At 33.3% G+C, this 27,758-nt stretch overlaps 1 protein-coding gene across 2 annotated transcripts in view; it reads right to left on the bottom strand.

Annotated features, from left to right (window-relative positions):
• LOC123700010 (rho GTPase-activating protein 27-like) overlaps positions 1-27,515 on the bottom strand; it is a 33,886-nt gene extending 6,371 nt beyond the window's left edge. The window contains exons 1-8 of one of the 2 annotated variants that reach the window (XM_045647095.1): positions 25,975-27,515; positions 10,948-11,064; positions 5,837-5,969; positions 5,098-5,294; positions 4,528-4,674; positions 3,889-4,001; positions 2,902-3,016; positions 2,154-2,268 (exon numbers count right to left, since the gene is read on the bottom strand). In XM_045647095.1, coding sequence (XP_045503051.1) covers positions 2,154-2,268; positions 2,902-3,016; positions 3,889-4,001; positions 4,528-4,674; positions 5,098-5,294; positions 5,837-5,969; positions 10,948-11,064; positions 25,975-27,090 — 2,053 coding nt within the window. In that variant the 5' untranslated portion in view covers positions 27,091-27,515. The remainder of the gene's footprint in view (positions 1-2,153; positions 2,269-2,901; positions 3,017-3,888; positions 4,002-4,527; positions 4,675-5,097; positions 5,295-5,836; positions 5,970-10,947; positions 11,065-25,974) is intronic. The other variant, XM_045647094.1, reaches the window with a different exon arrangement.
• Between the last annotated feature and the right edge of the window lie 243 nt (positions 27,516-27,758).

Raw genomic sequence — 27,758 nt, 5'->3', positions numbered from 1 at the left:
CAAACGAATTTACTATAAAGTAGTCCATTGCTAAATATTCAGTGTTGAAATTCATGTCACATAACACTTCACTTAACCATACATTGAAAAATAAACATCACTTTGTATCCAACTTTAGTTTAGACATAAAATTTAGAATATTTAGTACATTCAAATTAAAATAAACAGTAAAATCAAACAAAGACGTTATACGAAGGAGTGCCTTCCGTATGAACACACCATCACTAATAAATATGGTATCAGTAACAAATTATCTGATAATACCATATTGCAGAATAAATGCTTATCAGTCAGATATAGATTATTTTGAAACCCGACGTGGTCAAGGTGGATGTTGTGTATAGCAAAACTAAGATGGTCATAATGCCCTACTTTTATTAATACTAGGTCAGTTTTGATTTAGAAATACAACATTAAAAATAGAAAAACCTATTTAGATATGGACTCAAACTGATACGAATTCATGAGTAACTCCAGTGTACGTCAATGTAGATGTCCGATATGTTTTATCATTTAATTTTTAAATACATTTTTAATCACGATTATCTTACACGAATGCAGACGACGGAACCCGTCCACACAGCCGCAAGTCATCATCATTTGTATCATCACTATGTCACCATTATCACCGCACTTTAAAACAAAACACTATTTCAAAATTCAAATACAGAACTACTGACAATTTTAAAAAAGCAAAATGACACTGGTAGTAAACACTCCTTTACTCAAAAAAATAGTTTTTCAAATATAGAACTACCGATAACTCCAAAAAGTGATAAAAGTACACTGGCAACTGAACGCAATTCTTGAATAAAAAAAGCACAATTTCAAAAATAGAACTGCCGACAACTGTTAAATAAAGGAAAATAACACTGGCAAACTCCTTGATAAAAAAAACCTATCCTGTCATTTATTTTTAATACATTTGAATTTCGAACGTTATTATATGGCTATGACGCCTTTAGATTAAACCATCTACGCGCGAACTAACATAGTAAATGAGGAAAAGATGTAACTGGGGTGACTGGGAGTTAACCAGAAAGCTGATTCATTAAACCCAAGAAGATAATATCAGAATAATGTTCGTTCGTTAATTATTTTGTTTCAACGTCAACATTTTTACTGACGTCTGTTTATTAGCACAGGTAAAAAATGTAAATGTTTATGTGTGTCATAATGAAGTAAGCCTAACATTTATTATTTCAATGACGTAAATGGCTCTAAATCCTTGATATAAAAATTATAAAATCTATTAGCACAATTTTTTACGTATTCTATGGTTGTGCACACAGATAAAACGAGCCTACGCGTGCCAAATGTCAGAAGTGAAACTTCTTTGGCAAGGTTCAAAGATACCAAAATCATCGCCTTACTCCATAACGTGGCGATATTGCCATGACTACTCTCAACCGCCTAAAAAAGTTTAATTTCAAAAATAACGAATGTTATTTTAGTATAAATCATACACAAAACAGATAAACATTACTAAGTCCCATTCGATGGGTTAAGTCATAAAATTAAAGGAAACAACACAATCTGTAGCGAATTGTGACTAACGCGACGTTGAACCAAGCAAAGTTCACATTCTCAATAATAATAATATTTCTTGGAACTTCCCACAGTAAACAGTTGGTCTACAGACCAATGCTACAGACTCTGAACATGGTTTTATGTGGAATTAAATGTAATAACAATCATTTGTTACGTGCCAAATTTTTCATAAATTAAGAAAGAAATGCTAATTTTAATAACTTGTCTGTTAAAAATTCTACAGATTTCTCAAATAAATATCGGTATGGAGAGTAGAGGTACCATCCATATTTCCAGGGAAATAGTTGTTGCATGCCCAGAATAAAATTAACTTTTAAACATAAGCCCACAAATTTTATTCCTTTAAAGAAAATAGCACAATTCCCTAAAGTTACAAACTCCAATCCTGCTAGGTACCTAAAAACTTAACCTAAATGAGATAATATAACCCTACGGGTTTACCTAAGGGTTTTACCTTTACCTTCTAACATAACCTAAAAATCAAATTATACCCACCTTCTCCAGACCTATAAAGTAAAACTTATATACTTAGCACATTGTTTCTGCGTCCACTTGACCTAAAAAAAAAACAAAAAAAAACCCCAAAAAATCCAATAACTAACCTTTCTGTTTTCTAGTAGCATGTCTAGATACAGGCGGAGTTCTACCCAGACTCTCTAGATCCGTGTTACTGCTTTGGTATTGAGGGCTTGGTCTGTCGTCGAGTACGGGGGGACCCTGGAAATTTATGTTGTATATTATTTATTTTATTGTTTGGTAATAAATAGACTTATTGGAATATAAGGACTTTGATAATTTACTCTAAAACAAGAAAGCCCAAGGAATTTGGACAAATATGGGTGAAAATTGAAACTACGAAAAACGAATGCAGAATGTAACAGTATGTTCAGCTAGATTGCTAAAAATACTTTTTTGTATATGGTAAAAGATAACAAAACAGACATACTGAATTTACATTTCATCTACACAAGTAAGTGTTATATTATTAGCTAACAGTCCGCCCCGGTTTCGCCCGTGGTACATGTTTAAGTTTTCTCTCCATAAGAACCATCCTCGTACGACAAGGAATATTATAAAAAAAGAATTATCAAAATTGGTCCACCCGTTCACGCGTGATGCCGTGACCAAAGAAAACGGGTTTCGTTTTTATATAGGTACATATAGATAAACTCCAAGCTTGGTGTGCTTACTTTAGACCAATAATTACTATAGAGTTAAAAATGCATGGCCATTGGCCAGTATCACGACTTCTTGATAAATTTTTGTGTCCTGTCTTCAGTGGACATTATTATCAACTGTTAAAACAGACTCCAATATTATTATTAGTTACAAACTATTTATTCTACTCACCAATTTATAAATAACATTCTGTATACACTTAAGCAAGCGTTTGGCGCTATCTTCACTTTCATCTTGGATGAGATATTGGTCGTGTTCCACAGTTAATACTAGGGAACGGGTGTGTCTGAAACAGAGAAATTTTATACAATTTGTATGTATAAAAAAATAAATTGTGTATTAATAAAATTTGAGAGAAATCAGGTAAATGTTATACTTGTGATAATGTGCCAAGTGTGTCTATACATAGTGTCCTATAGATAGTGTCATGTAGATATTAATAATAATTAATAACATAGTATTAAACAAAGTCTATGTCCCTATGTATGCTTAAATTTTTTAAACTCTGTCTGTCCTGTGTATTACACGTCTCGCTGTCTGTGTATTACACGACTCGCTGTCTTTGTATTACATGTCTCGCTGTCTGTGTATTACACGTCTCGCTTTATGTGTGTTACACGCCTCGCTGTCTGTGTATTACACGTCTCGCTGTCTGTGTATTACACGTCTCGCTGTCTGTGTATTACACGACTCGCAGTCTTTGTATTACATGTCTCGCTGTCTGTGTATTACACGTCTCACTGTCTCTGTGTATTACACGTCTCACTGTCTCTGTATGTTACATGTCTCGCTGTCTCTGTATGTGATTGTGTGTGTGTGTGTTCGTGTTGTATGTTTCAGTTAATACAACACGTTCGAAATGGTTCACGCACACAAGCAAGCGTGTTTACGAGAATCGTAAGGGTATTCTTATATAACTGTCAATTGTGATAATACTGATAATACCCTTACTATTCTCGTAAACACGCTTGCTTGTGTGCGTGACCATTCCGAACGTGTTGTATGAAGTTTCCCTACTGGTTGTATATCTGTATAGTGTGTTACAAGCACCCCTGACTTTATGTCACTGTGTGTTTGTTTGTCTTTATACATACCGTCTAATATGTCAATATGTATGTGTATGTCTTTATGTATGTTTGTATATGTCTATATACATACCGTCTAGTATGCATCTGTATGCACTGCACAACATGCGCGTTGAGCAGTGGAAGAACGAGCTCAGCGCGTGGTGCGGTTGGACTTGGGGGCGCGTTCATTGGTTTTGGTAGCTTCTGGAGGACAAACAGACAGATTTTTATGTTAGAAACTTTGACGTATTATGTTCAAATAGATACATTATTATTGAAATCATTGAGAAATTGGCAATCTCATAATCAAGTTCAGAAAAGTACCTTATTTCGTGGTAGTAATGTACAAAGTCTATCTATACTAATATTATAAAGAGGAAATGGAAAAGAGGTTTTCACGCAGAAACTACTGGACCGATTTTGATGAAATTTGGCACAGACAATCTTTAGACCCTGAGAAAGAACTAAAGGCTACCTTTTATTGCGAAATATGCACCACGGGCGAATCCGGGGCGGACCGCTAGTTGTATGTACGCTTAGGCAGAGTTTTTCATCGGACAATTTTTGAACGTGACGCTTTGTTAATTCTTATTGATAAATATGTTTATTGTACGTCAGTCGTCAACAGTTGAAGTGATAAAATTTTCTTTCATTTAGCAGCACTTGGAATAAAGATTTTTAAAAAACAACTTAAATTCCTTGTATTATTAATTCACTAAATTTAATTTACCGTAGCATAATACGTCCTCTGGTCCTTATAAAACACAAGAGCCGTGGGTGTGAGTATCATGTAGCAGTCCGTCCAATTCTTCTTGCTTTTCTTGCCGCCCTCGAAAAACTTCGTACGTTTTATTGGCCCTTCGTATAGAACTGTTGCCTGTAAATAATTTCGATTATTTTAGATTTTACAGCATTTCAAACAAAATATTAAAACAGCATAAAAATAAGTCAATTTTAGTGCTATTGAAAATAGTTAAAAATTGGTTCTCTCGATATGTGTACATTATAAATATAAACATTTATTTATACAATCTTCCGCTATTAATATGTATAAATCGCGAACAAGTCTTTCAGAAGAAACCTTACCCAGTAAATCCTAATAAAACACTAAAGCACGAAAAATATCATCAAAAATTTTGCGACCATTTTCTCACCATGAGTGGAGCATTTTCTCCCCTTAAAGGGACAATTTTTTCACTTAAAAGTAAAGGAACCTAATCCATATCATACCTAAATGACAAATTATGTATGTATATCCTATTATATCTTACCTACATAGGACAATTTCAGCATTTCTTACCTCAATAGGCACATGCATGAGTCTTGGCGAGGACACAGGGGCCCTCTTCTGTTTGGGCGCGACCATGGACCTGGACTTCCTCTCCTTCTTGCCAGGTGCCCGTTCCCGGACCTCTACGTCCAGGCTGTCGCCGGAGGAGGAAGGGGGGAGTTGGAGGTGATTGGGGCGTCGCGCTAGAAGGTTCTCTGTGGAACCACCTGAGGGAAAAATGGGTAAATTAAGAAATTACTAGCTCGTCTAAGGTAAATGCTGAAATCGAGAAGTTTAGCCGCGACAAAAAGCCTATGTACCATTGACTAGCTTCTTAACTATCGTTAGACACAAAAAATTTATTCGTTGCGACATGGAAGAAATGCCAACAAGTAAACACACATTTGCATTAATAATATAGACACACGTTAATAACAGAAATAACACTATATTGATTGTTTATAGACGTACCTATTTAAGAAATAATTATGTTATTTGATTGTTTAGATGTTCGGAAAAAATGTTGTATAAAGTTGCCCGACAGTTTAGTCACTTGATAATTTTTACATCTAAGATCTATAAGCTTCCGAACGCAGTCCAATCAAACTTTAAATGCTATGAGAATATTATATACTTATTCATCGAATATGTAGTACAAAATTATTAAGAAAATAACACGTTGCATTGACAGAAGCATACGATTTATTGTAATACATCTCAAGATTATACGAAATTTTAAATTAGATTTTTTCAGTAAATAGTCACTTACCCAGTCGTTTGCTGACCCATAGCGGCGGGCTATCACTGTTCGCTTTGCTAAAACTCCTCTCCAAGTCGAGACGGCTGCGCTCTGACGTCGGAGACCAGTTCCACGACTTGGCTGGTACGTCTTTTAGACTCTCCTGTAACAAGGGAATTGGTATTTGAGTTGTACTGTTGATTTTCGTGTGGTATAAAGTGTTGGTACGTTATTCTTCCTTAGGTTTTAATGAGCATTGGTATTGACCAATACCAATGGCCATATTATAGTAGTTAGAAGAATTATGAAATGAAATACATGATGAGTACCTATAGCTTTAAAATGTGGAACCAACACAGCCACTAACTGAATTATGGAGCGATATCCAGGACGGTTGTGTTTATTTTAGTTATTCTTTGTGAAGATAAGAGAAGTTTCAGTCTACATAATATTATTATTTGTAAAACTTAAATAACATTAAGTATCGATGTTCTTTTCCACTGTTTTGGTTATGTTTTACGGTATATTCATTGGGCATTAGCAATTCTGGAAAACCAGCTTAGATTTATGCATAGGAGAGTAAATCAGCAGTGTATCTGTAATTTGGCAATATGTCACTAAGCTCAATAGTTTACATAAATTGATGCATATGGATGAGCGAATCATAACTTCAGTAGCAATCCAGAATAATAAAGTATAAAGTGAGAATATAGTACAGCATCTCTACCCAACCTTATTTTCATATCTCCTTATACATATTTAACTACCGGATTATTATTACTAGGTACTAACTACAATTTCATGGGGAAAAATTAACTTGTCTTGTATGTCTCCTGAGTAGTCCGACCTTGATTAAATGGAGATTGGAAATCATGAATACTATAAAAATGAATATATTGAATACGTGTGCAATATCTACTTGCTTGACTCGTGTCAAACAAACTATTTTTATCAATTTAACTTTTACTTTTAAATTATTATAGTCATAAAGTACGAAAGCAATTAACAATTTCAAATATATAACTAAATGGTTATTATGTATGTACCTTGTGGTTTTGTGTTCCAACACAAATATTGTTGTAAAAGTGAGCTCTATTACCAAGAAATAAGGTTCAAATTGATATAAGTAAAACTCTAATCAAACCCACAGGAATTTTATGTCACATTGGTCACATTACATACATTCTAAATATAATTTATTAATATTTCAGAAAATATTCTCGCAAACTTTGTTTTCGCTACGCTTTTTGATATCAATAATATTAGAAATTTCCTTTCAATTAAACCAGAAATTGATAACGAAAGTAACAATCTTTATCAACTTCCGCATTTTTATTTCTCAATATAAATTCGGCGCCATATTTCTACGAATTACACATGCTGAAGAACATAATAGTGTTTGAAATAAATACATAGCAAGGTTAACCATTTATTATGGAAGAGGGGCGTACAGATGGTAGGTAGATATGTAAAATAGGAATATTTCCAACTTCAATACAATATTATTATAAAATACAATAATAACAGATTCCTGCATATTAATAAATATACATTAACATAAGTTTATATATACTACAGAAACCTACTTCCCTCTATTATCTATGCCTATATCTATGACCTACCTCCCGAAACCAAGTCTTGCCACGTTTTAACTTAAACATCATCACTTTTTAACCACCATATTCAATTCCACAACACTACCTACATATTGACACTGAATATATTAAAGGAAAATATAAATTTATTATTTAACATGACACACGGACATTTTAGTGGCGTGTAGACGCATAATGATATGGCATAGTGTTGTAACAGTTGCTAACATCGATGTTTTGTAACGAGCAATCGATGAATAATTGGCACGCTCTAGTGTGGTAATTTTGATTTATTCGTTACAATTTTTTCATTGCACGCGCTGATACTTAATAGACACAGTGCTTAGTGGCTGACCAACATACTTTTTTGTTAAGTCGATACGTACCCACATATCGACATTTATACGTTTCTCATAATACTTTTAAAACAACGGTTTACTTTTCTCGTCTTCATAAACATGAAGGTAAGATAAAAGTTCATAAACAAAAGCAAAGAGAAAAATAGATCCAGATCCATCTGAGTTTAAAAGATTACCTTTGGATGCCATAAAAGCTGAAAAGCCTTATCACACACACACATATATCTTATATTATTTATTTACGCGGACTCTTATTGTAAGTACTTATCTATTACACCTATTTTTTACATGAAATTATGATTAGATAATGTATCTTACAGGAGAGGGATTTACCTTTCTCAGTTAGTTCAGCTTTATGATCTTTCTTTGAAGAACTGTCTATTTTATCACTTATCAATAAAAAAAACTCAATATTAGTTCACAATCATTTTCAAATTTATCGTGAATTAATCGATTAAGTCGATTCTACATTATCGACATCGATAACACATCCCTATTAACTTTATCAGCGGTCGATTCGCTGTTAGGAAACGCTCGTTCTTATCTTTGCTTTATGTGCGCTGATTACTGCCGGAATTCAATGAAAGCATTGCAATTATTGTGATTTAATTCAATATTCAATATTGCACCAATATTTAGGAATTAGAGACGTTCAACGGATTTAAAACAGGACTGATTCGTCATAGTAATTAGTATCATGTTGACACTTCGGAGCAAGTGTGGTCATAGGACTGGGATGCTAATATTAATTTTATGCTTTGACAGTATTATTTACTTTTTTATAGGAAAAAAAATTATATATATGTATATAATTATAAAATACCGGCCGAATTGATAACCTCCTCCTTTTTTTTGAAGTCGGTTAAAAAGTAGGATCAACTGCAACAATCAAGCTAATATTTTCCAAAAAAGTTACTGATGTATGTGAATATATTTGTAGGTTATTTTAGGGCTTAGGCTATGAGTTTTTTTCTGAAAATGTTGTTTTCTCTGTTTGTTTGGAACCATGAATTTCCATTTCGTTCCTTTCAAAGATTATTTCTCCATAATTTTGAGAGCATCTTAAACAGTTACACGTATCAGCCAGACCTTATGGTCTATAAATATGAATAATCAGCTAAATCATGGTAAGTATAGGTATTCAAGAATTCTTATCTGCATAAAGAAAATTGCCTAATCGGTTGAAATTTTACCTTATAGTACCTATTTCATCTTTCGGATTTCTGCAAAAAGGATACTACACAGATTGGGGTACCATCCAAGTAAAACGCAAACAAATCCGCGGGCCTTCACTAGTCATTATTATTGTCACAATATAATATTATAACAGCGTTTGCGGTAAAGGTAAATGGGTGCAAAATACTGTAATCAGCATTGACTCACGCGTGTCTTATCTATTTAAATGAGTATTGGGAACGAATGTTGAATGCTTAGTTTCTTGACAATATTTGCTTTATATATTTTACTAGCTTACCGCCCGCGGCTTCGCCCGCTATTTCTAAAACGATTTGAGACTTAAACTATCCTATCTCTCAAGTTGGATCGAACTGCACATGGTGTGCGAATTTTATTATAATCGGTTAAGTGGTTTAGGAGTCCATTGAGGACAAACATTGTGACACGAGATTTATATATATATTTTATATTCCATAGAAATAGTTAACTTTGTGAGTATGGCTTTGCTTGTAAGGACTGAACGTGATTGTATCTATTGACCCAAACTACGTATTGGGTCGAAGGCAGTACCGTACAAAATTGTCTAACCTCTAATTCAACTCTTTCAGTTCGTAGCAGGAGCTCGAGTTCTTAGATATTCTTGTTATCTTCATGATAAAATTCATCAAAATTTGTATTTTAATCCCTACTAATATTATAAATGCGAAAGTAACTCTGTCTGTCTGTTACTCAATCACGCCTAAACTACTGAACCAATTTGCATGAAAGTTGGTATGGAGATATTTTGATACCCGAGAAAGGACACTACCTTTTATTGCGAAATATGTACCACGGGCGAAGCCGGGGCGGACCGCTAGTTACCTATAAATCTATATGGATTTGATTAATTAAATATAGATTTATAATTTTTATAAAAGATAGTATACCTAAGGATATCAATGTCTTACTTCATAGCCTCGATATACTAAGCTACTTTACGACAAAGAGAAACTAGAATTCTTGAAATCCCAAGTGGGGTATGCAAATTTTAATGCATTTCACGCCTTCACTGATCCATTTTCTTAAGCAAAAAAAATACGTGTGGCACTCGGGGACTGCTGCGGTAAAGCTAGCATAGCATGCCTTCAAGCCACACCTCCGTGCCTGTGGGAGTGAGGAGCGTGAGGTTTTGCGTTACGCAATTTCTGGATTCGGTCCCTTAATAATAAATAATAAATCTACCGTTGCCAGCAGCCAGACAAACAAATATTGGTACTTCCTTCCTTTCAACCTTAATATTTAATTAAAAAATTAATTACTAAACAAAATGACCACACAAATTTCAATGAACGTTTCTCACATTAAAATTCTCATCCATTGAACGATTCGCCGGATGCGCGGCCGCCATCTTGGAACGCACATTGTAGTCGCGAATAATTAGCCTGTATTAACACACGGTTTTGGCGCGAAAATTTGAATCATTCGACTATAGTTTGCAAATGACTGCCGTTCTTGTTTCGCGGGTTGGATGAGTGTGGATGCACGTAGGCTGGATTTTTTATATAATACATCTTATTGTAAGATTGACTGGATATTAGTTAGATAAAAGTAGATAGAATAGTATTTACTCTAAACATCTCCATCATAAAACAATAGTTCTAATCACAGTTTTTAACCAATAGTGGTTCAGGTCAGCCAGTATTTCGTTTCGCTAGAAGTCAGAAAATAAAGCATCAATAAGTATTTGCTTGAATCTGATTATTCGCACGTTTTAGTATTGATTTAACCAATTGAGCCCCGAGCGGCCCGATCGGTCCACGACACAATAGATTTTCTATTGTGTCGTGGACCGATCGGGCCGCTCGGCACGGATAAGCGTGAAAATTAAAAATCCGACATTGTAAGGTAACATTTTTGACATAATCAGTGAAGGACCTCTATTGGGGGCTTAACAATGAAGAAAAAGACGACCATTTTATTTTTTTCTACTAAAGAAGAAGAAGCACATGTTACTTTAACACAATTGCCATACCTCGGGATAGTGTATCCGCTGGTCGCGCCGGGGCGGGCGGTACTGCGTGATGCGCGGTATCACGAGGGGCGGCCTCCGCTCCCGCGTGTACACTTCGCACTCCTCGGGGGTTATCCACTGTGGAAGATAGGATAGGTTAATATATTTAAGTTATTTTTATATATCACTTGTTAAAAATAAATAAAATGTGAACATAATAAAGTTTTACATTTACAAAATACGCTAACTCATTAAATTATTGTATTGTCACTGCATCTTTGATAAGTGTACAAAGTTTGAATCAAATTTGCCCATTTAAGTGGTCAAAATCTAGTATAAAGGGTAAATAAATGGGTTACATAAAAACACAAAAATACAGGTGAAGTTAATAAAAGCGGGTTTAAAATTGTGATACATATGCCATATCTCAAGAAAACGGAGAATAGGTACAACAATAGCAATCGGAAACCGTGGATTTGCAGATATTTGATTATCGTACAATTCCTATAACACAAACATAATATACAAATTATATCCCTTTTTAGTCTTTATTCAATTGATTGAACAAAAAAAAACTAGTTTTCTATATCCTTTTTCAGCCATCTACCATTAAGTCTTGTGAAACGCGACTTTTCGATTCTAATTTCCCAAACAAAAATTTTTTTTTAGTTCTCTTCACACTCATCTCAAATGCAGTCATTTTAACAATACCTAATAGAATTTTAATATATTCAACATATTTCTCTATACATATATTTAAACTCAGTAGGATGTTCCGGCGCCTGAAATCCGAGATCTCCGTGAAGGAAGTCAATTTGCGATGAAACATTATACCTTCATCAATGATAGTCTGTGTTCAGATACATTACCATATTTCCGCATGTTTATTGGTATTTACAGTTTACAAGATATAGGTTTAGGATTGTAGTAAATAAAAAATAAGGAATGCAATGCTAATTAAAATAATGTTTTAGACTTATAGAGTAAGATCCCAGGGCCGCCAGACCTCACCTATTTTATGATTGATGAAATGTGGACGATTGGATAGTGTTAGTATGTGTTACCATCGTACGCCTACCCGCTAGCTTGGTCAATGGTTCAATTTCCAAATATCAGGTGATGAAGGTCCATAAAAACAGTACTTACTTCACGTATTTGCTCATAGCTGATTTATACATAATTATGTTTTAGAATATACAGTTAAAAATAAGATGTCAGTACTACTAGCCGCTTTCTGTGGGCCATTTTGCTTTACAGACGCCATAATGCTCTCAAAATTATTAAAAAGTCATCGAGATAAGTGAAATTTCATCAACATGAGTCCTCGTAAAGGATTTTCAACCTCTCAACCGCTGGTTACTAAAATTTTCTTAATAAATGTAATAAACAATTTACTTTTTTTAAGCACAATGTTTTCTAGATTGTCCACTTCAATGTAAGATTATAGTTTTCATACATCAATATACAAGGTGTCCCACTATCGGTATACTAAGCGCGAAGAGACTTGTAGTCTTGCATACACTGATCACGTAAAAATACTTAAACAACAAAATTACGTCAAAAATTTTTTGCTAAATTTTTCCTGAAAATCCATGTTTTCTACTCTAGTTTCGCGCAGCCAGCATAATATAAAGCTTCTCTAATGTGAACATTTTTTCTATGAAAACACAATATTAAACGATAGCTCACGTGCATAGCTGATAGGGCAAAGTTGGGTGGGTTGCTTGTTATGGGTGTACACAAAGAGTTTCAACTTTTAAGAATTCATCTATTTGAAAAAAAATGCATCTGGAATTTTATAAGTATTTTTTACGTACTCAGCGTATGCAAAACTATAATCTCCATTGAGCTTAGAATACCGACGGTGGGACACCCTGTAATTAGATGCCCTTATAATAAGACTCCGCGTATTCAAACTACAGCACAGATAATAAATAATTTCGTGAGCAGGATACAAATGACATATAACAATATAATTCCGGACGCAGTGACGCTGTCTGTTTATTAAGTGAATGGTTCCGGGTTAGATTGTGTTGTGTGATATTGCAATTTCTATGCAAATTATATGTAACCTTTTAATATAGATTAAGATATACCTACACTTTGTTTATGATAATTCTATTTTTACACAGTACCACAATACACATGGATCATATATTTAAAAACGTTTAGAAATGGTTCGAAATAGGTTGCATATAAAAAACGTTATTAAATAAAAAATTATGATTTATTAAAAAAAATAATCAAAAGAAAGTTCTGTTTTTCACTGTTAACATTTTTACGTCAGCACTATAAACATATTATTCTTCCTTCTGTAGCAGAAAATATAAATAAAAACTAAGATATTTTCTTTACCACGACAATAGTACGCATCTACCTTCATAATGATGTCAAGGAGAATGATCAGTCACGTCTCAATGATTCATTCCATGATGCAAATAATATTTGTAAAACATTGGTGTGTAGTGAAAACAATACATATTTCTCAGATAGATAGATTTTTTAATATTTCTCCTATTTATATTTTGTTTTATCGATACGCGTTTTTCTAATATTACATGATGTACCTACCTATATTTAGAGCTAGCGCGCAAGAGCAACTTTTGACTCCGCAACTACATATTATATTGTGTCTCTCCCATCAACTCTATGGGCTAGTAAGAAAGAGCGCGCACGTAGCGACGCAACTCTCCATTCAAAACAAACAGAATTGTAAAAAGTCAGATGTTTAAATTACTACAAAGCTCATGAAAATTTTCTTTATCAGAAAATACTTAATATTCTCTATATTAAAAACCAGATTTAAAACAAAAGTACGTATTTCTACAGCCATCCTGTCTAACATTGTAATTCGATTGATAAATCAAGATAACAACCAGTCATAAACAATACAATAGCACGACCATAATCGTCATTGGTTCCATTTGTTTTGTTTCAATGTAATAAATGTAAAATGTTACATATAACAGCTAAACTGATTTTGATGTATTTTGTGAGGAATAAAGACGGTCCAAAAAATAATTAGGCTATTTACCTAACTTTATGAAGTGATAAAATATAAGATTACACTATTGGAAATAAGGTATTCAACGAAATTCTATAAGAATGCATGTGAATAATAAATAATAAATAAATAAGATTTTTGAAAAGTTTAAGTTCACTTGAGTTTTAAGCTTAACTACGCGATGGAAGCCGTAGACTATAACTAGGTAGCTCATAATATTATAGTAAATAGGGTATATTTAACCCTAACATCAAGGTTTATAAGGTTTAACACCTGTGGGTCTACCATGAGTTTAAGCACACGATACGCGCTAGCGATTGTAGAAAGCGGTTTGTATGAAATTTCGTACAGCGCCCCTAGTGTGCCGTAGTGGAACTAAAAAGCCTACCATGAGATGCAATAGTATACTACAGTAGATAACGTATAGTAAACTGAATACACTCGCTGTAGTAACCATATACAATTTTTGCACCATGAGTTCTAATTTTGACATATGTCATAGTTTATAACTATCCGACGGATATCAGAGGTTTATAAACCTAACAATTAACATTAAGCAGTATTCGTGTGAATTCTAGCTACCTATTTACAATTAAAATGGCTAGTTTTCCTACTTTGTCACGCTCGATAGCCGCTATGGTAATTAACATAGGAATTTGTTTTCCATTATTTTACATAAATAATTGTTACGGAAATTACCGCCTTCCTAGAGATAACTGCGTTGACAGGGAAAGTCAAAAACAATATTGATTGCTTGATTGTAAATTGTTATGCTCTTTCATTGTGATTATACTAAGAGGAAAGAAACAAATCAGTAAGTACCTACTGAATAAAAATCTCGTTTACAATTTTGAATAAAAAAATAGCGTAAAAACCATGTAAACTTATGGTAAGTAAACTTACATCATTTTGTCCGCAATATCTTCGTTAAATTTATAAAATTCATTGATTTCATTTCAAAAATGCACTGAACGATTCTAGAATATTTCTTTTCCTTTTTTTTCTTACACGTTGTGTAGTGGCCAGTGTTTTTTATTGCAATATTATTTTTTAAACGTATTTATAATGTGCATTAATTGTTTAAATTATTCAATTCTTTTTTCGAACGAAGTTCGAATTTCGAATAATTCTATCCATAGCGGAATCGGGAATTAGAAATCATTTCATTAAGTAATAGTAATAATCTTGATGTTAAATGCAATAGTCCCAATATTGAAACTTTACAATACAGATAATTTAACTGCACATCTATGCATCAATTGGCCACAGACTACAGTTGGTCCCAATTTATCAGTGAATCAACCATTTGACCTCAAAGTCAAAGTGAATGAACGACTCATTCATGGGCATGCCGTCTCGTTTTAACATATGCGTTGTGTACAAGTGCGAAAGAGAGCACCCCGGATATGGGCACAATTACAAATAATTAGTGACAATAAATTAATCGTAGAAAGGAGTTAATTTACCATTTCGCTTTCTTTATACTAATTTTAGGAATGGAAAATTGATTGTCTGTGTTGTGTTGTGAAATGTCCGAAACAAAAATGCTTTGATATAGGTAGGTTATATCTATTTTTATTGTGGAATGTTATACCTACCATGTGAAAATGGCTCCTCAAAAATCAACTGAAACTGTTTTTTTATGTGTCTTATACTGCCTGTGATGTAAACAGTAACATTATTAATAGAAATCGAACAAAAGTGATATATAAATTCTATGGTAGAGTATTTAAAAAATACCGGAACATTTTAATTTATTTATTACAAAAATGTTAAGAACATCGTTAGTACTAACTAATAATAGGGGTTGTGACGTCATACCTTACTACAAACATTCTTAGAAATAATAACCACGAAGATAACACTCGGTTTATAAGAAAAATAGAAACTTAGTAAACCATTGCGGTAGGTATATAAGTATTATTTCAATATTAGACGGGGCAAAATTCAACCAAAATTAAAATCTTAAGAAATTAGTTCCGTAAATGGCCGCTACGGCATAAAGCGCTAGTAAAGATTATAATCAGATAATTATCTATATTTCACTACATATCCTAAATTCATAATAATATTATCTATTACCTATCATAGATTTATTGATGATTTTTGCTACACGGTAGATAATTTTATAGTAATCGATTTTTAATCTGTATTTGTATTTTAATTTTAAACAATGGCGCCCTTTGACTTTGACATACTTACGGATTTTTTAAACATGTTCTGAATATATATGTTATAAAAAATATTAAAAAAAAATAAAAAATAAAAATTTGAAGAAACTTGCTACTTTACAAAGTAAAGGTAGACAACATTTATTCGCGGTTTTATTATTTTCGTAGAAATAATAGCAACAGAATATATTGTATTTTTATAAAAATTAAGAGGAAGAGATAATGACGTCATGTGAATACAGACCACAATTCTATATCATTAAAGGATGTGGCAGCAGATCATGGTTAATCACGTCAAAATATTAGTCATTCCTAATACCGAAAATATTGTGAATGTATGACCTTTAAACTGTGCCTTTAAAGATGCCCACTTGTGTGCCCACTCATCATCCATAGAGGCATAGATATTAATTATCTATAGATACATTGTTTATTACTCATCTGTCATCTTTATTATATTCGAATTTCGAATTTGTTTTTTGTAATTGAAATACAGATTAGAATTAATTACCTAGGTACTAACACGATTTTAAAGTGAAGCTATAAAAATAAAAATAGAGGTTATTTTCAGATTAAGAACCACGTATCCACTTTCAAAATTAGTACAATTACCAAAACTACGTACAGTAAATACAAAATACGTTCCTAATTTCATTATCACGTATAATTATCTAACAGATAACGGTTCCATAGTGTAGTGAGTCAATGCTGTTCATTTGTTTACGTTCACGGTACAACAACCTATTTTGCTGACCTTACTACTATGGGAATTCGAATACGAGTAGATTCGTGGTGAGTTCATGTCGACTTATAGTCATTTTTATTCGTAGTAACTCAGGCCCCGGAACCACAGACACAATAGAAAATCTATTGTGTCGTGGACTGATTGGGCCGCTTGGGGCTCAATGGGCTCCTGTTAGCTATGAATGCAAACGTTATGAATATGAGAATAAATGATTATGAATGAATGATTAACAAAATAAAGTATATGTTTAATATTAGGTATAGCACTTAGTTAAGAGAAGATATTTATATATGTGTTCTAGGTAAAAAGCTACATCTTTATCAGTCTTAGTACATAAAGATATATCAAGATTTTCTTAAAATAGAAATTTTTCCATATTATATGTACATGTATACAAACACCGAGATAATATTATGGAATCTTACTAGGTAATACTATAAATGCGAAAGTTTGTAAGGATGTGTGTGTATTTGTAACTCTTTCACGCAAATACTACTGAACCGATTACAATAAAATTTATCACACATATAACTTGAATTAACACATAGGATAGGTTTTATCCCGAATCCTACGGGAACGGGAACTATGCGGGTTTTTCTTTGAAAATGCGGGCGGAAAGCTAGTGGTTTATAAAATCCGTTTATTATAAAAATACGTTTAAAACACATGAATTAGAACCCAGTTTACTAATATTTACTACTACTACTAACATGTATCTGCTAATACTTAAATAAGAAATGCGCTTGATAGAAATAAGTTTCGACATGAAGTCGAGTTCCTATAGTAAGTTCATATTATACTGCAACGCAGGAAGTTCTATTTTTATTAGACAAGAATATGACGGCCGCGTTTAAGATAATATTTATGAAATCGTCTATAGATTTACTCTCCATTTTTGTGTGGTGATAAAGTTTTTACGATGAAATACAGCGATCGGAATTTAATGGTAGGTATATTTTGGACAAACTAAAATGGAATAGTCGATCATCTGTGAAAATTGTTTATCTTTGAACGCGAAATCGTATTAAAAATTTATTTATTTATTGATGGGTAAGTTGTTAAATTATGAACCCTAAAATCATAAATATGTTAACGAAATTTCAAAACAATAACAACTATTAGAAAATCAATAGAACATATATAACAAAAATTTTCATTGAAAATTATTTCCCGCCAAAACTTATGTCAGCATGACAGTTGCTTTTTTACAAACTTCACGTCGGGTCGATGTAGTTCTTAACAATTGCCCTCTCAATAAAATCGATAGTGGTGTGGTGTAATAATGGGCCAATAAAACTAACCCAGATTCGTACGTTGTTACTTTTACGAGTATTCGTTCTGTGCATTGAAATGTATATTCGATTACTATGTGGTCTACGAAGTAAGTTGTTATTTTTACACTTATTTATGTAAACAGGATGAACTGTTTAACATTCTAGTTAGTACCTAGTTACGTCTTACGGGAGTTGTTGGATATTTAAAAAACAATAGTATTAGCTAGTGTAGTTTTATATTATCTGTGGTAATACTGTATAGGTAATGTAGTTTAACAAAGCAGTATTCAAATAATGTGAAGAAAGAAATAGGAAAGACCTGATTAAAGTTTTCCTCATTTGAATTATTATTTGGTATCGATTTACACAAAACTATTATTCTTCATTATGCATAGTAGGTGTATTATTTTTTATTCATAATATGCAAAGTTGCGTGCAACAACCTGTTTTGAGCAATTATTAAAAAAAATCAGTATTAATTAAACGTTCAATACGCAGCAACTCACCAAGTGCGCAAGTAATTTGATATTCAATTGTATAATCAGGTGTGATTCAACTCAACACTACCATTTATGGTCGCGCAGTTGCGGGCGTTCGCGTCGGTATGTCTAACGTCATCTTTTAATTAATTATTAGTTATTACGTGTCTACAATGATATTTTCAATTCATTTATGAATCTAGGAGGATATAAAAATAATACTTACTCTTAACTCCTTAAGTGTGCGGGGGAAGATGGAAGTTTGGTTTTATTTAACGCAAAACTACTGAATCGATTTGAATGAAATTTAATTTATGCATCATTAATTTTTCTTCGTTTTTCATACATTTATAATACTTAGGGTAATAATTATTAATACCATCACATATATTTGGGTTTAATTAATGTGTTCGGTGATATCACGTAAATTTGAAATAATTGCCATGTGCAAAATTGAGGAAAAAATAAAGATTCCTGGAACCGCTAATCAGCGAATTGGTGCATGTGGTGCACAAATGTCAAGGTTGCCAGCCACTAAAATAATTATACACATATTTTATTATCAACATAAATATAAATATATACATGTATATATTATTTTAACATTACTGATAACCGAAGCTAAGTATTGAAAACTAGCTTTCCACCCGCGGCTTCGCCCGCGTTTTCAAAGAAAAACCCGTTCCCGTAGGATTTGCGGGATAAAACCTATCCTATGTCCTTTCTCGGGTATTAAAATATCTCTATACCAAATTTCATGCAAATTGGTTCCGTAGTTAACTACGGCGTGATTGAGTAACAGACAGACAGACAGAGTTACTTTCGCATTTATAATATTATTAGTATGGATATGTAAATACTAAATATGTATGAGTGTATAATCTACATGTAGGTACACACTTATAAAACAATTTAAATAATATGCAATATGTACGTATTTTCTATTATTCTTATTGTAATTTACATTAAATAAATTGTAAATAAATTAACGATTTTATCATTATTTCATATAGTAGGTACTCTGGATGACACGTAGAACCATGTATAAACTATCAATATTATATCTTACCATTATGTAACTCATAGGTATTTATTATTTTAGCGATAGGAATGTTAGGAATCCATACTTTAATATTATAAATGCGAAAGTAACTCTGTCTGTCTGTCTGTCTGTTACTCAATCACGCCTAAACTACTGAACCAATTTTCATGAAATTTGGTATGGATATATTTTGATACCCAAGAAAGGACATAGGCTACTTTTTATCCCGGGAAAATGACGCAATCCCGGAAATCCCATGGAAACGGGAACTATGCGGGTTTTTCTTTGACTGCGCGGGCGAAGCCGCGGGCGGAAACCTAGTTAGATATAAATAACACGACGTGCTCACTGTATCTACATGTAGGTACAACTATATTTTTTTGCACTTCTAAATCAAACAGAATATTTTTAATGTAATAAAAGACACAAGCGTTTTAGTGACAGCCCTTAAACAGATAAATTTGTCCTAAAATAAATAATTAGCAGAATCAATGAGGTTACTAACAAAGCTTATGGTAAAGAATTAGGCTAGAAAACCATAATATTATTGGACATATTATGAATGAATTAAAAATCTCCTTTATCGTGATGCAACATCAATAAAATTTCTGCAGACAAAAAGTATAATTCATCGAGATCATAATGAGTCAAACCGGATAAAACACAATCTTAGGGAAAATCAATGTTCTGGGTGGTAACTAGGTACTGGGTTGACGAAGGGAAAAACCATAAGTTATTTTTAATCATAATAACAAATAACATTTAAGTAGCGGTCCTGAAATACATCTTACATTAAATAATTGAGGAAGGATATTTAAAATAAGTCGAAGAATCAAAAGTTCGACGACATGTGTCATCCGCCAACCCACACTTGGTCAGCGAAGTGGATTAGGGCCTGTACCACAGATTAGATACTAGCCTGTACATAGGAGGCACGTGTCCCAGCAGTGGGAACGTATATGAGCTGATTTTCATACACTTTGTATGCACAGATACCGTTTCTATTGGGTTTGCTCCACAGGCTGTAAAGAGGACTTACTTTTATGTAGTTAATCATCAGCATATAAATAAATAAAAATCTGTGATCATTCGACAGATAGTAAACATGCATTATAGTCACCAATTACGAAAAAAGGTGAAATAAGTATGTTTTAGTTCCGATTTCTGACGTCATTTTGAAACCGTAAAATCGTCACACTTTTCGTGACTATTGTATTATTGACGTCGGCGTCCGCGTCGTTGTATAAGAAAAAAATGTTTTTTTTTTATAGTCCTTATGATTTTTTTCTTACGTATACGTAAATAAAATAAATTGTTTTTATACTCCCAGCCGCAAAATTTAACGGTAAGAGATATTTTGTTTTCATAAAATGATAACATTCGATTGACATCACAACCTAACCTAAAAAGTTAATTTTGTGCACGCGTACGTGTGTGTGTGTGTTTTGTTTACATGTGATATTCGTATAGATAGGTATACAGCACAATAACAAGAGGCTATTGAACTTATAATCAATAATGGTAATTGCAGACTTAGGTATCCGAATAAATCATGAAATTGACACGCAACAATAGGTGAAAGTAAAAACTCATGAATGAATCGTTTAGCTTTTTATATTAATTTCATAACAATTATTTGATTGATATTATATCGATTCCCACACATTGCTTTAATAGTCAATAACACTTAAACAGATGGCCAGAACACTTATAGAAACTTTTTATTTCAATCTTTTTTGATAGTTTAATTATCTTTATTATAGTATCCCAATTACCAACGAAAAGGTACTATAAATTAGAATTTTTACATATTACTATGATCCAAATCCATAAAACAATGCTCGATAAATTTATTCTGGAAAATTAACAATCCGCTCTACGATAAAAAAATGGATTATATCCAGATTTTTATTCCTTACTAGTGCCCGTGGCTCCACTCCTGATGGCCGTAACGTGATCATATTATATAGCCTATAACCTTCCTCGATAAATGGGCTATCTAACACCGAAATAATTTTTCAAATCGAATCAGTAGTTCCCGAGATAAGCGCGTTCAAACAAACAGACAAACTCTTCAACTTTATAATATTAGTATAGATCAACAGGGCAATGTTTCCCAAATGGCCCATTATTTTTAAAATGCAACAAAAGATAAAAAAAGCTTCATTTCATTTTCAGACAGATGACTTTATTATGGAGCACCTAAATCCCTTCAGCCTAAAACATTTTAAGAGGTATTATGATTTTTCCTGGATCCTTAATTCGATCCTTAACCTTGGCCTAGTAAAATTCTAGTAAATACGTTATTTCTTACAAGATAATATTGATTTCAAATCTGTTTAAGCTAATACAGCTGATAGTGATAGCAATGGTGGAAAATACATAGATTCCAACGATTCCTCTTCTTTTTTTGTTAAAAAGCGCATCGAGATAACTAGTAATCGTTTATAATTGAGTCAGTTACGCATATAATAATTATAATTATTGTTCAGAATAAACAGTTTTTTCACGTAATAATTGGCTCTCCATATAATTGGTCACGTCGTTAATCATTAGTTAGGGATCTGTTGATTATTGTTTTTTGATTGGTTTCATATAAAGCCTTCGTAAAGATGTATTCAGGATTAAGTATCTATTATGTTTATTAATAAATGCTTATTTATCTCAATAATATTACGAGTACAATAGATATAGATTATTATAGTGGGTTCAATCCGTTAATACATACTGTTATGCTAAACCTACAAACTTAAAAAATATCGAACAGATCTTAAATAAATATTAGAACAGATCTTATATTAAATAAATAATATATTATGTAGTGTGCAGTGCAACAAATGTGTAGGAATAAGATCACATTTCTAATCAAAAGTAATTAAATACAAATCCCAAACTTATTAATATGTACCTGCCATAAATTTACGAATGATATCGACGAAATCACTGAAAATGCTACTATTTTCATACAGAACCACACAAAATATATTAAATGTTTTTGTCTTGGTTCATTGGACATCTAATCGAAATTACAAATGATTGAAGTGAACCCTAATTTACTCGACTCGAGTTATTTGCCTCCAGAAGATTAATTTACGACTTTTACACGAGTATTAGTAATTACTAATTACACATATAACAATTAATTAAAAGCATTTTTGGTTACTTCAAAACTTGTTAATAAATAATAATCTTATGAAGAAATCAAGAGGATTTTAGTTAATTTATTTCAAATGATATCAATATTTGTCTCATAAAGAACGATAAACATGATGAAGAAGTTCAAAAAAGAACATTTGACCCCAATTCGATCCATCTTACATTATCTTCGACAGATAAAAAAGTCATTTACGGTAATAAGTAATAATTCATTGGGATAAATAATACCTAATTATATTAATTTAAACGGAGAAAAAAATAGATTATAATATTTCTTAAGACGTTTGATATATTATTCTTCCTTACAATGACAAGTTCAGTATTTATTTATAGTTTTAAGTTGTATTTTATTTATGCTTTATTGTAATAATATCTGTAGACACAAAGCACAACAAAATTTATAAAAAATATTGCAGAAAAACATGATTTTATAACAACTTATGACCGAGATTCACCCGGGGTCTGTCCTCGGACCGCAATTATAAAAAGAAGTCAACAATGGAATCCGCAGAATACTAAGGAATATTGATGTAACAACAAGAAATACAAGTTTCCAATGAGCATGCAATAAAAACTTTTCATGAATGTCGCAATTATCAGCAGATATGTTTGTGTTTAATGAACCGAAAAGTAATTGCATTGGACTAAAAAGTTTTTTCGTCGTTTTGAAAAACTATTATTGTGTAAAAATTTTTGTGTTCACGCGATCTATCTTATGTAAAACTGAATATTAATATCTGTGTTCAGAATTTTCGTTATTGATTTAACTTTTCAGTCAAAAGAGAAATAATCTATCAACATCGTAAGTTAGACGTTTTATATTGTATTTTATATGTAATTTTCATTGAAAGGCCCTTGCCTATAATAATAATCATGAATCATAGAATTACACGTAAAATTATTAGTCATTAATGAACATCTAATTATTTTATAACGACTAATATTGTTTACATAATTATTTGAATTACAAACAAAAATTAGTCACACTGTCAGCTACGATCAACTATTTGTTACGAAATGACCTTCTAATAAAGGAAACGGGTAAAATATAAACAGAAATTGTTGCAATGCGCATAATATTGCCACATGTTATAATTAACTTGTGGACTAATATAAAAAAATTCTTAAGTAAATTTTAACTGGGTTGAGTAATCCTAGATTAAAATACGATAATCTAAGCTTGTACTTTTACCATAAGCATTAAAAATTGAAATATCCCGAATCCCATTTAAAACAACACTCAATAGCCTAATATTAAGTTTAACAATATTGCGGGAATTCGTAAAATAATACCAAGAACTGAATGGGCTTTACCGCGCCTATAAAGTTCATTCAAACTTTCTACTATCGCCGTCTCGCTTTTACAAGAAACGATAACCTGAGACAATGCATTTCTCTTCCATCCCTCTCACACGTATGGAGAAAGAAAAAGACGATCACAATTACCTCACACAGGTAACAAAACAATGGGTTGATATTTGAACTTTTTACGACTTACATAATTCTCTTGGAAATGCTATATTTGAATACGTGTAAGCGAAAAAAAAAGATATATTTATGTTGCACTAGCTGTGCCCCGCTGGTTTACCCGCTCCTATTGGTTTAAGCATAATTGAAAATATTATGTTATAGGCTATATTCAGCCTTCCTCGATAAAGTAATGGGCTATCTAAATCTGAAATATTTTGTAATACTGAACCTGACCTTCCTGAGATTAGCGCGTTCAACCAAACAAACGAACAAACTCTTCAGCTGCACAATATAAGTATAGATTTCCCAGTAACATTCGTTTTTTAATACTAATTACACTTTGGTATAATGTAGAGTCAAAACAAAACTCTATAACTTAAATATTTTTGCATCACGACGAAACTGTAAAACCACAAGACATGTCTTCAATTCAATTTAGCGTCTATATTTTTATTATAATTGGCTCTAGCCTCGTTACACTGTTTATGGTAATGTATTTTGTTAGAATATTAATTTGTCAACCTTATAGGGTGTCGCAATCCCATTATTGGACTATAAGAATGATGTCAACATTACATCAATTTTGTATGAATTGTCTACTGGGGCCGTATGACCTTTTATTTCTAGACAGATTGTACTGACTGGCAGATTCATATCATGATCGCAATAGCCATGGTTTATTATGTACCTATTATATGAATTTGCCAGTCATACACGGCCCCTGTTATTTTAAAATATGTATATTTATACATTTTCATGCCATAATGTGTATAGCCAGACTCTTCTGAAACGGGTTGACTGATTTTTATGAAATTTTTCGGTGATATGGTTTGCTAATAATTCCTAAACAATTTTTCAAACCGCAAAGTGATGTTGGTGTCCTGATAGATCTATTATTTTCTAGTCAGCTAGTTGTCCTATGACGACATTAACTAAAAGCACTATGGATTAAGAACATTATTTTAGGATCATCAATAATTTTAACTAGTTAAAACACGTTTAGGGTTTTACTAACTAGCAGTCAATTATACCCACTATGTACTTAATATTTATTCATTAACTTTAACGATAACAATTAAATAATTGAACATTATTGAATTACAAGCAAAACAAGCAATCATGTCTCTAACCAACACCACGTTATCTTTTAGATATGTTTCTTGCAATTATTCAGACGCAATAATTCAATCCTTTATTAAATAAACGAGATAAAAATGGCGCCAAACCCATTACGTTGATATTATCTGTGGCATTACAAATATGCGCTTTACTCGTCGCAAAAGTACTGTTTTTCGCTTTAGTATTTCAATTTTTAACTGACATTGTAGAATGGAAAAGGCATGACATATATTAAAATTAATTGGATGTGCGTTTGTTACGTATAAACTCATTTACTAGACCGATTCTAATAACTCTATCTTATGTAAAGCTAATTTATCAGCGAGTAACGTAGACTGTATTGGTTTACGGCATTTGTACCTGATGTTTTTAAGTAATCTTGGAACTAAGTTATAAGTACTAAGACGATTTTACAAATATTAATTAATATAAGTCAAGAATATCCATCAAATAATGATATTTCCATATTAAACGTCTCTACGAGCTGAAAACTAATGTCAAACTTGATACTTAAAATAGAGATAACTAACTAAGTTATATTTAGCAATCGGTACCAATATAAAATTATTTTTATGACTTAAAACTCACCTCATCCTCTTCATCCTCGTTACAAAACGGATCAAGAAGCTGATTCTTCCAAAAGATCACATCAGGCGGTATCGCATACGCGTCGTTATCCCTTAAATTCGCATATAGGGGACTGTCGCGACCCACACCCTCAGAACTAGCACTGACTAAACTTTCCACGTCCACACTGCCTCCACAGGAGCAACCCTCGTCCGTGTAACTGTAACCGTACTCGATTTCCTCGTAAATATTTTCATCTGTCAACGCGTCTCGCACCGGCTCGTAGCCGTCGTCGCACGGCTTGTCCGGCGTCATGGCGGCGACTGAGGCGCACCTGTCTTCCACCTCGTGCAGCGCGTATACAGAGAACGGCGGAGGTGTGAAGTCGCTCGCCGTGTCGAACGACAGCCGAGATATCGTCGCGTGCTGCTCTACCTGCGACAGCACCCGCAGCAGGATCTCATCCGAGTTGTGGTAGCCGCTCGAGTGCGACCACACCACCGCGTACGTGTCCTTGTTCACCTCCCCGGGATTGCACTCCTTGTAACTCCAACAGGTGCTCTCCGAATCGCTGTCTGATTCCATTTTGATGATCGTGTCCTTGAAGTCCACGTTGTCGTAATTGGAAGATGTTATTGAAGCCGCTTTTATTTTCCTCCGCGACGGTATCGGCGGCACTATTTCTACAACTCTATTCTCCATCGCGCTTGCACTTTTGGACGGCGTGCTAGTCGCGAAAGGGACATCCGATTGCGTCAATGTACTGTCACTGTTTACACTGTTTTGTTTTGGTTGAATATTTGGCATTGTTTCCTTGTCGCGGACGTTTATGCTTTCGAGGCATTCGTCGAAAATGTTCAAAATACTGTGAGATACGTTTGGTTGCTGCGGTGATAGGTGTCTTTGGTATTCGTCCAGTTTGTAGATCTCCTTTCCTAGTTGCGATAGGATCTCATCGAACGCGCCGTCTGATTCTGACGCGTGTGAGACCACAGAAGCCGGGCGGACCAGCACGAGAGGGTCGTACTCTTCTATGGAGCCCCGGATAGCCGTGAGCCACGCGATGACCGGCTGCGCAGAGCGATCGCGCAGTGTTTCTACTACGGCGTGCGGAATCCAACTTGTGACCTCAACCATACTGCCGCTCGTTTCAAAACACGATAACCGGTGTATGATTCAACGATCGGGATTCCGCGAAAGGACAAGCCTCAATACGTCTCCGCACACCGTAACTGTATTCCAATTGAACGCATTTAGTGTCTGTTTAGCGATATCGGCGACATTTGCACTCGGCCGCGATTGCTTATCGTGACATTTTCTTCCTAACATAAACGTTACAAAACCTCGTCCGCAGACCCATTGTTAACCTCTCTGATATGGTCCGATAAAATTCGCTATTATGAATCTGTGCCAACATGAAAACAAGAGATCGAAAAAAATTAAACTGTCAAGTTCGACGCTTCGCGCTTTTTTTTCATTTAAAAATCGAACGGAAACGTCCGCGCGCGGGCCGACCAGCGCGATAGTGATGTACAGAGCATCAATTAATGCGATGCGTTCATTCTCCACGGAGTCTGTGACCGATATTCTATGTTATTTCTGTAGGACGAGGCGTGGCGTAATCGCACTACATACTAAAAGCAAATGCAATGTGCATTAGATAAAGCAGATCATGTGTGATCTATGTACATAAATATGCGCGCGAGTTTAACTCGTAGTTCAAACATTAATGCATTCCAATATTTTGTAATCTCTACCAGCATATTTGTGTTGTTGTTCGGTATTTTGTAACCCGTTTAAATGTT

The sequence above is a fragment of the Colias croceus genome, chromosome 19 (genome assembly GCF_905220415.1).
Source record: "Colias croceus chromosome 19, ilColCroc2.1".
Taxonomy (NCBI): Eukaryota; Metazoa; Arthropoda; class Insecta; order Lepidoptera; family Pieridae; genus Colias; species Colias croceus.
Note: the sequence above shows the minus strand (reverse complement) of the source record. Positions and strands in the feature narration are given on the sequence as shown.